Genomic DNA, 16,742 nt, shown 5'->3' with positions numbered 1-16,742 from the left:
TACTTTTAGGGCTGCTGGTCTAGGCCAAGGCTGGAAGGAGAGGGAAAGGAGACGTGGAGATGAAACCTTAAACATGCTTAGAAATGTTCTGTCAAATAGAGCAGACAGCTGGGAATAAAGAGGAGAGAATTTTTGGATTCAAGATAATTTCTAGCTTCCCCCTGCCCGAGGACCTCTGCTATGCAGCTCCTTACTAATAACCTGCCTTGCTCCTGAGCTGTCCCAGCCAAGTCAACAGCTACCCTCTAAAACTCCCCATCCTGCGATCTTGGATACTCTGTCTTACAATACTGACAGCGAAACCCATCCAGGCCCCTGCACCTGTCACGGCTATTTGTCACCCTACCCTAGAGCCCCAAGGCTCTGCTAGACTGAATCTGTTAGTCTTCTCAGACCAATTACCCTGTGTCAAATGGCATTCCATTCACATGGAATGAGTGCCTGCGGTGTACCCAGTCCTGTGCCGGGTGCTGATGGGAGGGAGGAGCAATGACAAAGCCACGGCCCCTCCCCTGATCACCTCAATAGGGTACCTTGCTTCACATCTGAGAAGGGAACTCAGATGATAAGGCCACGGAAGTAGGCAGATATTAAGATTTCTTGGAGGCTTCCTGGAGTAAGTGTGGGTTCAAGGAGGACCTGGAAGGGAGAGGTAGAATTTGAGACATGGGGGAGACAGAAGGCATTCCAGACCTAGGCAGGGGTAGAGATGATCATGTGCAGGGCCAATGTAGTAACAAGCCTGCTGGAAGTGAGAGGGGAAGCTGGGTGGAGTCAGAAGTGAGGCTGCAGTTATAGGGAACACTGTGAATGCCTGGCTTATTCTGTCAGTCACGGGTTGCCAATGCGATGTGTGAGCAGGACGGAAGCTGTACTTTAGGAAGCTGAATCTGGCCAAGTATGCAGAAAACACCTGAAAGTGTGTGGGACAAAAAGAATTAATACCAATTTACCTACAGTATTTCATTCCATCCTCACTCAGGCCCTGTGAGATGGGTACTATTGTTTTCATCTCCAGGAAACTGAGGCTCAGAGAGGTTGGTTAACTTACCCAAGGCCACCTGGATGGTAAACTATACAGGAGGGATTCCAACCCAGGCCTGCTTCCAAAGCCTATGCTCTGAATAACCACAGTGGTAGAGGGGAAAAACAGAATAATTACAATAACGATAACAGCCAACATATATTGTCCTAAATATGTGTCAGGCTGGACAATCTATACACTCTTTCCTTCAATCTTCACTACAACCCTGTGAGGTAGGCGCCATTGCTATCTCATTTCACAGATGGGGAAATTGAGAAATGAGAGGCTAAGTTATTTGCCCCAGGTCACACAGCTGAGTGCTAGAGCTGGAACACACTCCCAAGTCCATCTAACTCTAAAGCCCAAGCCTTTCCACTTTAAGGTCTACTGCAAAAATATAGACGTTAGATGATAAGCACCTGAGCTAGTGTGGTACCCAAACCATTCTGTAGCAATGACTAGTGAGGGCTGAGTCCAGAGCTGTCACGAAGGAAGCACGGACAGAACTTCGGGTTGTCCCTATTTTGTAGTCGAGAGGTGGTGTCATGGACGGATCAGGCCCAGTCCCAGGGCACTGGTGATGGCTATGGTGGAGATGTGCTCAGCTTGTGACACCAGTCACCCACTTTCATTGGCCCCCTCTGCCACCCGCTTAACTCTATAGCAGCACACGGGCCTTGAAGTGGGGCACCCGGGGCAATTGCTAAATGGACCACACTCTCCACACAGCTGGATTCTAAAATCTCAAAGAGCGCTGAAACAAAACAGACTTGAATCCCAGTCTCAGATCTGTTCCTCACTAGCTATTTGGTAAGTCACTTAATCTTCCCGTGCTTCAGTTTCCTGCGTGCCTTTAAATGGGAGGAATCATAGTACCTACCTCATAGGGTTTCCGCAAGGAGTAAATGAAATAATAAAGCAATAAAGCGCTTAGCACAGCGCCTGGCACATCGTAAGGGCTCAATACATGTTAACTATTTTTGTTGCGGTGCTGGTTATTCTTACCAGTTTGTCAGGCTCCACCTCCCAAGAAGACATCTGGCGCTAGTTACCGGTATCTGTTGTTTACTTAGGCAGGATCTGCAGGATGCCAAGACTAAAAATAAAAGAGAAGAGAATGCACTACTGAGAACTCAGCATCGCTGCATCTTCCCCAGGCCTCAGGTCAGGCTGGGAAAGGAAGCTGGCTCAGAGAAGAGGCTGGAGAGTCTGGCCAGAGGAGCCAGGGATGGGGCTGGATGGATCTGATGGAGAAGGGAGTGACCTTCCCAGGCACCCTCCCTCCCACGCCTCCTGCCTCCTCAGCGCTCTGTTTTTCTAGGCCCCTGCCGTCCAAACGAGGAGCAAATGGGGAGCTGCGAGGGGCTCTGTCCAGAGAGCCCAGCACCACATGGGCCACAGCCCTGGCTCAAATGGCGGCCAAGAGGCAAAAAGCGCAGGGGGAGAGCTGACCCGGCAACAAACTGTTCTCCAGAGGGGACCCCCCTGTCCCAGGCACCCAAGGGGCTGGGCCCAAGACTTGGCACATTTGGGACATTTGGACTTGAGGGCAGAAGCCCCAGGCACCATTTGCTAGTTTTGCTTTGGGGACAGGCTTGGGTAGGAAGAGAATTGTCCCCTTCCCTCCTCTCTTAGAGCCGGCCCTGCCTAGCTTCTTGCGTCCACTTGGCCCCCATTCTGGGTTTTAGGCCTCCTGCCCTTAACCCCAGGGACCCTGGCTCAAGAAGCAGACGCTGGAGAGAACGAGTAAGATCTCCTTTCCCGAGGTGAGAGCAGAACCTGTTCTGGGCCTTTCAACCTGGCATTTTAGGTCCTCCTCCGGTTTCCTGCTGGCCTAGGCTCTCCCTCTCCTCTGCTCGGCCTGCTTTCTGCACCGGCCCCCAGTGGCAGGGGGTGCAGCTCAGTGCTTAAGAGCACAGAGACTACCCGAGTTCAAATCCCAGCTTTGTCACTTGTAGTTCTGTGACCTTGGGCAAGTACCTTAATCTCACCTATAAATGAGGCTAGAAATAGTATCTTCTTCACAGGGTTGTTTGTGAGACTTGAATGAATCCATGCAAAATGCTTAGAACAGGGCCTTGTACATAAATGTTTAACAAATGTTCTGTCCTCTTACTATCCACTCCTGTGCCAGGATTACATTTCCCCTTCTCTCTGCCCACATAAGCCCAGCCCCACTCAATCACCCCTCTTCCATGAGGTCTCCCTGGCATCACCTGTTCTCCTGACCCCTGTTACACTCCCCAGTGAGACTGGACCCATCTTGAGAGCAAGGACTCTGACATGAACAGCACTAGTTAAATGAGTCCCAGAATAACATCTAGGCCCTTGAGTGCAGTCAAATGTTATGACTGGGACCCACAGTAAGAAACGGATTCTAAAGCGTCATCCAGGACATGCATTTGTGTATCTTTCAATCTAGATCTAGATATTTGGCTAAAGCAACAGCTTCACAGAGCAACATATACCCTTGCCCCATGTGATTCACTTTTCTATCTGCTATTCATTCATTTTGTCAAATGCTGTCTGCAACCCACTAAATCGATTTTGAGCTCTGCCACTGGTTGTGACCCACAGTGTTCCCCGTGACAAGTGGCATACAGGGTGGGATTGAGACCTTCAGCATCTCTAAACCATGAAATGATTACAGGTGCAAGGCATGACCTGTTTATAGAGTGGAGGTCTCTAAAGGGGAGCTGCAGTGGAGGATGGGCACTGGAGGTAGAAGGCTGCGCTTAGGCAACAAAGGGCTTCGACTGCCACACAAAAGAGATTGGACTTTTCCCATAGGCAATTGGGAATCACTGGAAGTGTTTAAGCCCAGGAAAAGCATACTCAGTCCTGTGTTATAGAAAGATCACTGGAGTGGCTGTGAGAAGGATGGATCAGAAAGGCCAAGTCGAGGATGGGGGAGCCTATCTGGAAGCTGCTTCGAGCATCCAGGTGACAGAGGACGGATGAGGCCATAATTGAAGAAACAACCAGGAGAGTGGGGAGCTCAGAGAGGACAAGCGTGAGAAATGATGAAGACTACAACCAATGGGGCTTTTAGCTTGAGTGACTGGGCCAATATGATGCTGCTTATCGAGGCAGGTACAGAGGAAGTTTGTGGGAAACAAAACCAGTTTGGTTTTGGAATGAGTTTGAGACACCTATCAGGAAAACTTCAGGCTGGAAATATGGGTCAATTTTTCATTCGTTGAATAAACATGAATGGGACTGACATAGAGAAACTAACACTTTTATTTTGCCAAGTAGGGACATTAAAGAAATAAATTAATATCCATCATTGCCATCGTTTCAAGAAAGAGAATATTTTGCCACCCCAAAATTAGGAAAGGCATAATGTCAGAATAAAAGACAATGTTTTATAATTGAATACATTGAGATTTTTGAAAAGCTCTACCTTTGATGTTTTTCCCATTTTGCTGTGACCTACTGAAAACATTACTGTGTATCAGCCTCATTTGTGGACTCTAATTGAGAACCACAGATGTGAGGACTGAGCAGAGGAAGAGAGGTCAGCAAAAGATACCCAGGGGAATGGTTCCAGAAGTAGGAGGGAAACCAGGAGAGAGTGACCAAAAGAGAAGGGAGAGCCTCAGAAATGAGGATTTGGACGACAGGGCCTTTGGCCACCCAGAGTTCAAAGAGATCATTGAACTTGGCAATTAGGAGGTCAGTGGGGACCTTTGGTAGTGCACTTTCCCTAGGAGGATGGGGGCTGAGGCCAAACTGGAGTAGGTTGAGATATAAATGGGAAGTTGGGAAAAGTATAGACTCTACTTTCAACAACTCTGAGGGTGAAGGAAAGAAAAGAGAGAGGGAAGGAGGGAGGGGAAGAGAGAGAAAGAGATGGAGAGAGAGAGAGAGCAAGTTAGGGGAGCAAGAGAACACATCTAGGGAAGGAGGGACCTTGTTCTGGGGGATGACAGAGACAGGCACTTTATAATCAGCAGGGAAAGAGCTGGAATAAAGAAGCTGAAGTTTCCTGAAGAGAAGGGCCTGGAGGAAGGCCCCAGAGAAGGAGGGTGGATGAGGCCACGGCCCCCCGGGTGAACAGATTAGCCTTTAACGAGAGGGGCACATCGTCCCCTGAGAAGGGCGGGCTGGAGGGGAAGGAAGTTGGGGAGGCAGACCAGGTTTGGATGGGGGGCAGGGCATTGAGGTAATTCACGCTTGAAAGCCTCTGTTTTCTCAGGGAAGTGGGAGCAGAGGTTGTTCTGTGGGGAGAGGGTGGGGCGGGAACGTGGTAGGAGCTGAAGGAAGTTTGGAACGTGGCCCAGGGAATGTGGAGACTGGAGCTGGGGAGTCGACAAGGGAACATGCTTCAGGGTGGTGGAGGGGTAGCAGGCCCGGCTGAGGTTGACCAAGTCTTCCCCCCTCCCTAGGTCTTGTCTCCCTCCCTAGGCTGTCAGAACCTTGAGGCAGTGTCCGCTCCTCTTTCTAGACCATTCTCTTGCCTGGCAATGCCCAGCAGCGTCTGGCCCAGAGGAGGTACCCAGCCCTCTCGATGCTCTGGCAAAGCCATCACCGACAAAACCCAGGGGCACTGTAAGGCTGTTAGGGGAAACAGAGGTAGGATCGTAATTGCCCTGACAGGAAGTGCTTCATTTTGGTGGTCCCAGACCTTTCCTGCCCCCTTGCTGCCCACCTCACTCCTGTTGCGTGCTGAGGGCAATGGAGAACAGCCAGGCTCCCATTTTTGCCCAGCAACCCTTGTAGGCCTTAAATCCTTCAGGCTGGGGAGAGGCCCCCAAGAGGGGCCAGTGGTTTCATCTCCCACGAGCTGAATGAGATGGAGGTAATTCTTAGGAGGTAGTTAAGACAGAGCAGCTGTGTAGGGAGAAGAAAGATCCATGAACACAGGCCTGAAGGCTACCTGGGCTCTGGGAAAGGATGAGAGAGTTGGCGTGAGGCGGGGGGAACTCCGAGGATTGCTGCTCAGGGGAATGAAGGGGCTGGATAGCCCCGATCATGAAAGACTGGCTGAATAAACACAAGTTCACGGTTGGTTGGGAATGAGCCCTGGGCTCTGGAGGAATAGCTACCTCATCTCCCATTCTGTCCCCGCTCCTGCCCGTTTTCAGAGTCCATGGCCACCTAGAGATCAAAAAGATCCCCGGGTGTGACAATAGGTCTGCTTCTTTCTCCTTCACATACCATCTCCTTCCAGCCCAGTCTCTTCAACCTGGTTCCCTCTCAGGCGCTCATCTGAACCATTGTATTGACACAATACAAGCACATTTTCATCTTCTGGAGGCAAATTTAGCAAGAACCCTCAGAGACTAACAGAAACTCGGGCTCCCCAGCAGCCCTGCTCACTATCTCCTGCCCCACCCTCTAGATTTTCCACTCCAGGATCCAGGATCCGCGATCCAGCCTGCACTTATACAATTCAGGGGCAGAGAGCTTAGCCCAGCCCAAGGCTCCACTCATTTCGCCGCATATAATAAAGCTCTGTTTATTGAGGGCCAGTACAGTGCCAGCTCTCTGGTTTAGGTGTTGGCTGGACTGTTGCAAAGTTTTCCTTTGACTGAGCCAAAATGTGTCTCCCTGTAGCTTCTACCCATGGGCCTCAGCCCTACCTTTGAAGTCACACAGAACAAGTGTAATCTCATTGCAGTCTAATCCTCACATATTTGAAAATGGCTGTCATTTTCCCAGGAGTTTTCTCTCCTCTGTGGATAAGCATCTCTTTCTTTCTTTCTTTTTATTTTTATGTGTCTTTACTTTTTATTACCCAAGGAGTATCAGGGCTTGCAGAACTTTTAGAAACACTCAGAAAAGCCTAAAGAAGGAAGTAAAAATCTACCATAATCTCACTCCCCGGAATGACCACTGTAACTTTCTCCTTTCTTCTAACCAGTCTCTCTCTCTCTTTTTTTTTTCCTGTATATGCTACATCTTTTTTTTTCCTTACCAAAACAGAATCATCCTCTAAGTTATATTGTACAGGTTTCTTTTTTTCACTCTTCAATATATTAACTTTTTCCCAATCCTCTACCAAGCCAATTTTAATATAAAATTGTATAACCGTTCAATGATTTATTTAACCAGCTTTCTAAAGTGAGACATTTGGCTTGTTTCCAATTTTCCTTTGCTGCAAAGAACACAGTGGGGCTGGAATTTGAAGTGGGGTGAAGGTAGTGGGTAGGTGAACAGAGAAATGAAGAGCCCTTGAATCAAATTATTCATACTATTCTAGCATCTGATTTTTTTTTTTTTTTTACATTCTGTGTCGATAATTATACCTCCCAGAACATGGTTGTGAGTGCCTGCTTAGTACTCGGTTACAAGGACTTCCTCTAATTAACGTAACTGGTTTCCTATTATTGGACATTGAGGCGGTCTCTAATTTTTGACGATTACACACCCGGCTGTGACGAATATCCAAGAAGCTAAATAAATCCGCGCCGGTGCTCGACACTGAGGTTAGGAGGCATATTTTCGGACCTCTAATGCATAAGGAACCTGCCAGTAGTTGTAACTGCAAACTTTTTGGCAAAGACCCAGAAGACTGGCCGAGGCCGAGACCGTGGCTCAGCGGCTGGGCTTGCCCGGGGTCAGTACCCATTTATCCAGCCCCCGTCGCAGAGCGTTCAGGCTGATGGTGCCCTTTGGGACCACAGGGCTCGCATCCTTCTCTCACATGTGAGGGAGCCAAGGCCCCGGGGCCAGGGATGGTCAGCAGCTTTGCACCCTGGCGCCCCGACTGGAAGCTGAGCTCTGAGATCCGGATTCTGACCTGGAAACCCTAGAAATGCCACCCGCGCTCCTTTCCTGGACCACTGACTGCTGAGGCTGGAGAGGGGATTCAGGCACTTTTGCAAATGAACTGACCAGTAAACAGGAGGGCGTGGAAAGAAGACTTGAGGTTCACCCCCCCGCAGGCATCCGGACCCGTCCTACCCACAACCTCCTTTTTTTCCTTAACCCCGGTGATATGCATAATGGAAGTCACCCCGTATCAGGTCCACCTGGCAACTCCATTTGGGGTCTGAGCTGAAATAACATGAGTCCCTCACTCGCCTTAGCCGGATCAGCTGTGCCTTCTCACTGGGAACCAGCTTTGCTAAAGGCCTGTCTACCCTGCCCTCTGCGCCTGAGAACTTTCTGTGGTTTCTAACGAGCTTCCCTCCTTCCCTCCCCACCCCTCAGGCCTTGCTACTGCCTGGGGAATTTGCACAAACGGTGTGCGATTTGCCCCTTTTGTGTTTTCCTTTCTGACTTGGAGGTAAAGAGAACCCCTTGCCCCCCACTGACTCTCTGTTTACTCAACTGGGAGAGATTTCACACCCAGCGACACAGTTCTCCCTCCCTGAGCCCCTTTTCCTATATCTTCATTCCCCTCCCCTCCCCTACCCGTCAGGGAGCCCATCCTTGCACGGCCCTGAATAATTTATGAGTCCAGGCAGGCCTTATAAAAGGGTCTCCCAGGAAAAGCCAAAAGAGTGCGGGAGATTCTGAGAAATAGGAGGACCCCACAGCCTGCCTGGCCGTGACACCCTAAGGATGGACCCTGCTGCTCGCGCCCCAGCCCCGGCCCTGGCCCCGGCCTCAGCCCCAGCCCTAGCACAAGGCCCCCTGGCGCTCCCTGGCCTGGGAAACCCATCGCCCCTTCTCTCCTCTAGACAAGAAGTAGACAGAAGTGAACGGTAAGTGGAACTTGGCCCTTGGCAATTTGAACTCAGTCTTAGTGAGGTTCCTGGGAGAGGAAAGGAAATGAGATGTCCAGGGCACCCCTGTTCTCTGTGCCCCCTCCCCATCTCAGGCGCCAATATCTCAACTGGCTCTTCATGTCACTAATCCTTCCGGCTGGCAGGAGGGGACTTGGGGACAGTGGGCATTGCCAAAGCTGAAAGCCAAGCAGCCAGGCCCTCATGGGCCAAGTCGCCCAGTCCACCGAGGGGCAAAGGGGGAGATTGCCATGAAATGTGGGTTGAACATGACCTAGGCTGCAGAGAGGGGAAAGAGGTCCAAAGTCCCCAGAGGTCTGTGACTGAAGGACCGTCTCTTTCCTAACCACCCCATAAGATTTCCATTTGCTCTTTTCCTACCTTTGGCAGGAAAAGGTAGTGGGGAAGCAGTGGACCCAGAAATATTTTTGGCCCCTTTCCCCAGCCCAGGAAGAGGGTAGAACTGTGAGCTCTACTTCCTGGAGCAGGGGCAAGATAGTTTTCACCCACCCCTCATTCATTCCTCCAAACATTTACCGTTCACCAAACATTTACAGAAACACCTACCGTGTACCAGGCATTACGCTAGGTGTTGGGGATTCAGATATGATTGAACATAAATCTGCCCTTAAGAAGCTCTAAGGCGAGTAAACAGATAATCACCGAACAGTGTGATAACACTGTGGAAGCAGAGAGGAGGGGCATCTGTCCTGACCTGGACTCAGGGTCCTTAAGAAATGCTTCCTGAAGGAGATGGAGTCCGAGCCACGTCTTTGGCAGGCCTCTTTTGTTATCTCAGGGAGCCCCGTCTCTTCTCCCTCCACCAGCTGATCTCTCCCCTTTGTCCTAGAGGAGCTTGTCTTTGGAGACCCTGGCTCTCCTCTACAAATGACCTACCAAGGCAGGTGAGGAAACCTGTGGATTTGGTGAGTTTGAGCCCCTGTTCCATGTGTTCGTGCACACACACATGACCACGTTCAGGCACGCTGAACTGGTCCCTTCCCAGAGAGCCCCCGACCTCTGTCCAGGGCTGCAGTCCCCGGAAAGCACCTTCCCAGCCTTGCCCACTTTTGATTCCCACAACAGCTCTGGGAGGAAGGCGGAGCTGAGGTTTCTGGGTAATTTAGAAGATGAAGAGCCTGAGGTCCAGAGTGCGGGAGGGATGAGGGCAGGCTCCACAGCACGTCCGCGGTGCAGCTGGCACTAGCGTCCCGGTCTCCTGGCACCCAACCCCGGTGCTCTCGCCCACCTCCACTCCGCCCCTGCGTCTTGTCTGCTCCAGTAGGACTCTGTCCCCTGGACGGTCTCCAAACAGGTGTTAGAACAGGGGCAGGAAAGCAAACAACCCCCTGGACTCTGTCCACTTGTTGTTCAGCTAGAACCAGGACAGACCCCCTTACTGGGGGGGTGGGGACTGGACCCCAGAGATGTCTGAGGTCTCTTCTAGACCATCTTACCTACAGGTTGCTGACCCCTGATACGGAAGAGGCAGTTATCTGGCCATGCACTTTGAGCCACATGCTAGCTTTTGCTTTGGACAGGCTGCCGGTGGGGCAACAGGTGCCGAGGTCACCAAGGTTGACTCTGAGTTCCATCACCCTGTCAGGTAAGCTTCTGGCACCAGACTTGGAACTTGACATAGATCCATTTGCCCTTTGAATCCTCACAACAGCCCTGTGAGGCAGGAGGAGGGAGGCACTGCTATGATCACTATTTCATAGACCAGGAAACAGAAGCCCAGAGAGGTTAAGGGACTTGGCCAAGGTTGCCTTCCCTGGGGTCATTGTCAATGACCCCTAAGTCCCTATGGAGGGGTCAGTGAAGAAAGCCTTAGTAGGAGATGGAGGACACAGGGCTAGAGAATGCTTGGCGGGAGGCCTTCAGAGGTGGGCGGTGGGATCAGTGTCAGGACTGATACATGCCGGGGCTGGGGCTCCCCACAGCTATGAGCTATGGACCTTCCTGTCTGGAGCCATTTTGTAACAATCCAGAAGGTTCTGTTACAAAGCACCCTTTCTTCTTTTCCCTCTCATCCCATTACTGCAGGTAGAAGGGGTTTACGGGCTGGCTTCCTTCTTGGCCCTACTGACCCCTCTGCACATATGCGCCCTAAGTGGGGGCCGTGTTTCTCCTCTGTCCACAGGCTCTTCTGGCCTAAATCCCGTTCCTTTGACTACCTGTACAGCGATGGGGAGATTTTACTGCAGAACTTCCCTGTCCAGGCAACCATCAACCTCTATGAGGACTCAGCCAGTGAGGAGGAGGAGGACAAAGAAGAGGAGGAGGAAGCAGATGAAAAAGGGCCAGAAGGGTGTGTGAAGGCGCCAGGGCCAGCGCCGCACAGGGCCTCAGCTCCCTCTTCCTCCCTGCTCCTGACCTGTCCCAATTGAGCCAGTCAGAGTCTAATTGGGGTCCGGTATGCCTGGCAAGGCTTCAGGGCATCGATTAGCCAGGAATCTCCAGGCACAGCTCTCTGGATTGAAAGTTGGGTCCTCAAGACACCGGCTCACCCTGGCTATACTCAACAGGCCTGCGAGCCCAGGCCTCTGGCATCTCACTGGGTTGCTGTTGTGTTGCCAGTGAGAGCGTCCTAGGAAGCCTAGGGGAAGGAAGACTTGCTTTCTGAAGCCCCCAGGGAGCAGATGAGGACAGAGCATTGCCACGCAGAGGGGAACTGTCACTCTTCAGGGCTTTTTGACCCCCCAGCCTTCTACGTGGCCACATACTCCTGTCTCCCCATGGAAAGCCTGACTTCTGGCTTCACCTCCATGGATACGATACCAACACCAGATGCAAGCACAGCTGGGGTGCCTTTCTGATGGAACTTGCAGGAAAGGAAGGGGACATCGAAAAACTCAACTTGTTTTGGGGACCTCCCCCCTTTTGGCCCTTGTCTACTGGGGTCTGTGTGTTGGCATGAGATGAATCAGGAGAAAAATAAACTAGATGATGTTTACCTTTTTTCCTGGAACTGGACTGATTTCTTAACTGAACTCTGCCCGCGTTGTGAACCCCTGGGGAGAGGGTCAGACACCAGCTCAAGGCCACTTCATTGCTCTACCTGAGGTCAGTTGACAGATCCTTCTTCATGGGAATGTACCGCGGGAGGCCCAACATGGAGCCAGGCCCTCTTCGTCAGCTTGTGCAATCAGGCTTGATTAAACCTCAAAGACAGCTTGGAAAGGGAACAAAAAGGCCCCCAGAGGGCAGCTTAAATGTCGGAAGCAGGGCTGGGGCTGGGAGAAGAGGTGAGAGGTGCAGCCTTGGTTATGAGCCTGTGCCTGTGGGGAGGGGCCTTGGGAGGCTACTAAGTCCTATCAATTTTACCTTCTCAAGTCCCTTGGTATCTGCCACAGCTCAGGCCCTCAGGCCCACCCCTGCCCCAATCAGCCTTCCTTTTCCCTCTGCAATTCATCCTCTACACTGGCCACCAGATCAGACCACGTTGTGCCCCCTCCTTAAAGCCCTATCATGGCTTTTCATTGCCTCACCAACAGTTGGACTTTTTTTTTTTAAAATCACAGGTCCTCTTGAGAATCCATAGCTTCTCTACTCAGACATTCACAAATCAAGTCCTCAACTTGATATTCTAGGCCTTTCAATTACCTGGTTCTTGCCTATCTCTTCAGATTCCTATCTCAACACTCGAAGCTCATGCTGCCTGTCTTTGAATGTGTCATGCTTTATAATCCCTCTGTGGCTTTAATCCTCTGTCTGGAATGCTTTTCCACTTTTGTATCTGATAAGCTCTCATGCATGCAACAGGACTAGCTCAGACACGTCTCCTGTGAGAAGCCTCCCCAGACCCCCAAGCCCAGGCTGGGTGTCCCCATCATTCAGTACCTCATCTACCATAGCATCTACCTCCCTTTCTGTGCAGTGAGATGGGACTGTGTTTGATATCCCTACGCGACTTCTTTGCACAGCACACTGCCTGGCACAAGGGAGGTGCCCAGGAAATGTTGAAGGAAAAAGATTCTCAGGTCTTCCTAAAGCAGTTCTTGGTAGAACGAGCTCTGTCCCCCCACTTGCTGGCTTCCCGTATCTTTGCTGAGCTACGGACAGGACAGGGTAGCATTATCTGATTCAGTAGCGAAACGCTGGCCATCTCTCTTTCTCTCCTCTCTCAGCTTAAGACAGGCTGCTTCAGTTCTGAGCCCTCACTGGGACTTCCCTGAATTGGACACAGCCTTAAACAGGCCACCAAACTCACACACTGGTGCCGCCTATTGGTCAGAATTTAACCTTGTTCCTTAATTAAGGCTGCCAGGCAGTTGACCTTTGATCACTTTCATTCCTTTAGGCCATTCTGTTTCTGCTTGCAGGTAAAGTGGAATTTACCATGTGCTAGCTGTATGACCTTGGGCAAGTTACTTATCCACTCTGAACCCCTCTCCTCATCTGTAAAATGGGGAAAGTCATGATACTTCCTCTCAGTGAGATAATATATGCAAAGTAATTAGCACAACTCCTGGCACATAGTAAAAGCAAATAATAAGTGGTAGTATTCATAGTAATCATAGTTGTAGTAGTGGTTATTATTAATTTTATAACAGAAATGAATTAGTAGGCTAGAGTCAGCTAATGACTGGTTTTTGTTCAACTAACGACTGATTTATCGGTCATCTCCACCTGAGCTCCTTGGCACCATTTGATGGTTTACCAGTCACAGCATCTTTGTAGTGTTTGTCCCCCATTAAACAAACAAAAAAAGAAACAGAGGCCAAATGTGGCTTCAACTTATTTTTTGTGCTTCAGCAGGAACACCCTTCTTTTGAATTGAATGCAGAAAGCCAACATACCAACCAAATAAAGATGGCGCTGCCCTGGCCGGAGCCACAGTGGCAGACACAGAATTCCTACCTTGGGTGGCGGGATGAATTGGGGGATTGGGATTGACATATATGCACTAAAAGGTATAAAATAGGTAACTAATAAGAACCTGCTGTATAAAAAACAAATTTAAAAAATAAAAAAGAATTCCTACCTTGGTGTCCTCTCTCTGTAAACGAACTCTCTCCACCCCCTTTCTGTGAGGCACCTTCAGAGATCCCTAGATTGTGAGGAAGACTATTTGGAAACCACTATCCTAAGGGTTAAACCAAGATTGATTTGAAGTCAAAGAGGGATTAGTATTTTAACATGTCCACATGTCCAGCGTTCCGTTTAAAATCCTTGTTTTGTGTCCTAAGCTCCCAGCATTTCATTTCATTTGAGCATTTCATATCTCAGAAATTGCTCGAGTCCTTGTACCATAGGTAGTAGAGGTTTAAAATCCTTGGAATCCCAATATCCTTGGTTTTAGGGTATTATATAGCATAGAATTACAAATCCTTAAATCCCCAGTGGCTTAAACACCCTAAAACCCTTGGAGCAGTAATTCTTAACTCAGAATGAGCTCTTCTGACTTCCCCCCCTCCCCTGTACTGCGCATGTGCCTTGGTCAGTGGTAGCCATTTTGTTTCATTTTCCTCCCAGTCCCCTGCCCTGAAATGGCTTCCAATCCTCTTCCCCAGATATGGTTGCTAAGTGATTGGAATTCACCGTTCTGACTAATCAGAGCCCAGTGTGAATTACCTTGTTATGGGTGTATCCAGTCCTTGTAGCAACTTCAGATCCAGTGCACAAACTCAGGGGGAAAAATAATCTTTGCAAAACTGAGTCCTTCCTCTGGCTTCACCCTAGCTGGCCCATCCTAGTGCCCCATACTTCCTCATCCCAGCACTGCTGCCTCCCGTTTCCCCCACCCCATAGCAACGGAAAGAGGGCGAATCGGTTGAGTGTGAGACTTCATTTGAGCTGGGCCTTGAAGAATGGGCTCAGGTAGAGATGGAGAGAGAAAACTTTCCAGAAAGAGGCAGCAGTATAAATTCCTTCATTAAACAAATATTTATTGAGCACCTACTCTGTGCCAGGCATTAATATTGTAGTGATTAATAACATGGGCTTTGGAGGCAGATGTACCTGGGTTCAAATACCATATCTGCCACTGTTGGTTCTCTCCATAGACCCACTCCCCTCAGGTGTCAAGGTCAGCTCTGTGCTCTCAACCCTCTCACCTCCATCTCTGTCGTCCCTGATTATAACACACACACACACACACACACACACACACACACACACGCTGCACATGCTCATGAAAAGAGTTGCCTATTTTCTCCCCTTTCTCTGGGCAAGGAAGGTCGCCTCCCCGACCCCAGTGGTTGTTACCAACCCCCTCCTCTCTCCCCTCCCCACAGACTGTACCTGTGTGGTTATCTAGTGGGCAGTTTGTCTCCTCTCCGCTCCAGGCCCCTGCTGTAAAATGGTGGTGAATCCTCCCGAACAAAGTTGTTAGGTGGCCTGAGTTCACTGATTGGACCTATCGGGGGCCTGGTGTTGGTTACTATGTTTTGGGTTTACTCCCCAGCTGGCAAGTCCTGTAGCAACCTCCAGGCAAGCACACAAACCCAGGTAGAAAACCTGGCAAAGAGCGAGTCCTCAGGAAGTGGTAGCCACACCCTCTGCCAGGCACTCACTGCTCACATTACCCCCATGATCTCCTACAGTACTATGATCGCAACAATCCTCGGAGAGCGACACCGTTATTATGCCCCTTTATGAAGGAGAAAACTAAGAGTTAGGTTTTTGTCCCTGGGTTTGTGTGTTTGCATGGAGGTTACTAGGAGCATGGCCCCTTCTAAGTGCCAGGCCCTTTACATTATTACCTCATTTAATCCTTACAACAACCCTGAGACATAAGTACTATTATTATCCCCATTTTATAGATGAGAAAACTGAGGTCCAGAGAGGTAAAGGAATCTGCTCGAGGTTGCACCATGAATCAGTGGCTAAGCCAAGATTGGAGAGATTACAGCATTTGCCCAGGTTACACCAGTGATAAGCAGCAGGACCAGTACTCAGGTCTGTCTCACTCCAGAGCCCCAGGGCTTTCAGGAGTTGGAATCTACAGGGCTTGGTGAAGGATTAAATTTGTGGGAGGGCAGGAAAGAAAAGGTTTCAATTCCAGCTGGAGGGAAGTGACTCAGACATTAGGAACAATTCTGGGCCATGAAGAGCTGAGGGCCCCTGAAAGGTGTCACCGAGGGAGGGATATTTGGGGGCCTCCTGCTGGGCAGTGGCAGCCTTTCACGCAGCCTGGGCTCTTTGGGGCACAGGGCTACCAGAGGTCAGGGGCGGATGAGGGACTTCTGTTCCCGCCCCTCAGCGCTGTGTAGCCTCTGTGTGTGGACCGGGCCCTGGCTGGGTGAGCTTCCTTCTGGCTGAAGGGTCTGGGCCCAGAAGGAGAAACTACCAGCGGCCCAGCTCTCCAGAGATGCTCCAGGCACTGAGTCGGCACCACACATGCTTTATCCCGATCAAGGCTCATCAAATCCCAGCACGGTCGGGGTGCTATCCTCATGCCTACAGATAGGAAATGGGGGCTCAGAGAGGTCAGGAAGTGGGGCAGCTGGGGGAGACCCGGGACTGTGTAGCTACAGAGTGCTGGCTCTTAACCACTTGGCTCCTGCTACCTTTCTATTCATCCCCCTTGAGAGTCTCATAAGGGCAGGCTGCTCACCTGGTCTGTGGCCTACATGGAAGAGAAGCACATAAACTGTCATGCAAAGGCATTTCTAGCCCCATCATTGGGGACATCTGGGGCTTGGGGCCAAGTGTGAAAAGGGGTTGAGGGAGAACCCATGAACAACCTGGAGTCGGGCTCTGGGTTCTTCCAGAAGTCTTCCACCCCTGGGAGAGAACGGCCAGCTCCCACAAGTCCCTAAGCAATTCAACCGCTGTCCATTAACAGCAGGGGAGGCAGCGCCCCCTAGTGGTTGAGCTCTAAACTGAGCCTGGACCGACAGCACCGGGCAAGGGATAGGAGGCCCACGCACCTTCTATGGCTAGCAATTTAGTGCCCGGTGGTTATAGGAACAGGCTCTGGAGTCACACTACACCTGGGTTTCAAATACTGGTTTTTTCTAGCTAAATGATGACGGCCAAAATAGCAAATTAGTCTGTAAGCCTCAGTTCCTTCATCTATAAGATAGGGATGA

The 16,742-nt window shown here is 50.4% G+C and overlaps 1 protein-coding gene across 1 annotated transcript; it reads left to right on the top strand.

Moving 5' to 3' along the window:
* Positions 1-8,539: 8,539 nt before the first annotated feature.
* RIPPLY1 (ripply transcriptional repressor 1) lies at positions 8,540-11,093 on the top strand (the record flags this gene model as incomplete). Its single annotated transcript, XM_079910999.1, has 4 exons — positions 8,540-8,682; positions 9,554-9,608; positions 10,245-10,309; positions 10,847-11,093. 4 exons carry the CDS (start codon positions 8,540-8,542, stop codon positions 11,091-11,093), a joined length of 510 nt encoding a protein of 169 aa, XP_079767125.1.
* Between the last annotated feature and the right edge of the window lie 5,649 nt (positions 11,094-16,742).

Source organism: Stenella coeruleoalba, assembly GCF_951394435.1.
Source record: "Stenella coeruleoalba genome assembly, chromosome: X".
Lineage (NCBI taxonomy): Eukaryota > Metazoa > Chordata > Mammalia > Artiodactyla > Delphinidae > Stenella > Stenella coeruleoalba.
The sequence above is the reverse complement of the archived record's forward strand: the minus strand, read 5'-3'. Positions and strand labels throughout refer to the sequence as shown.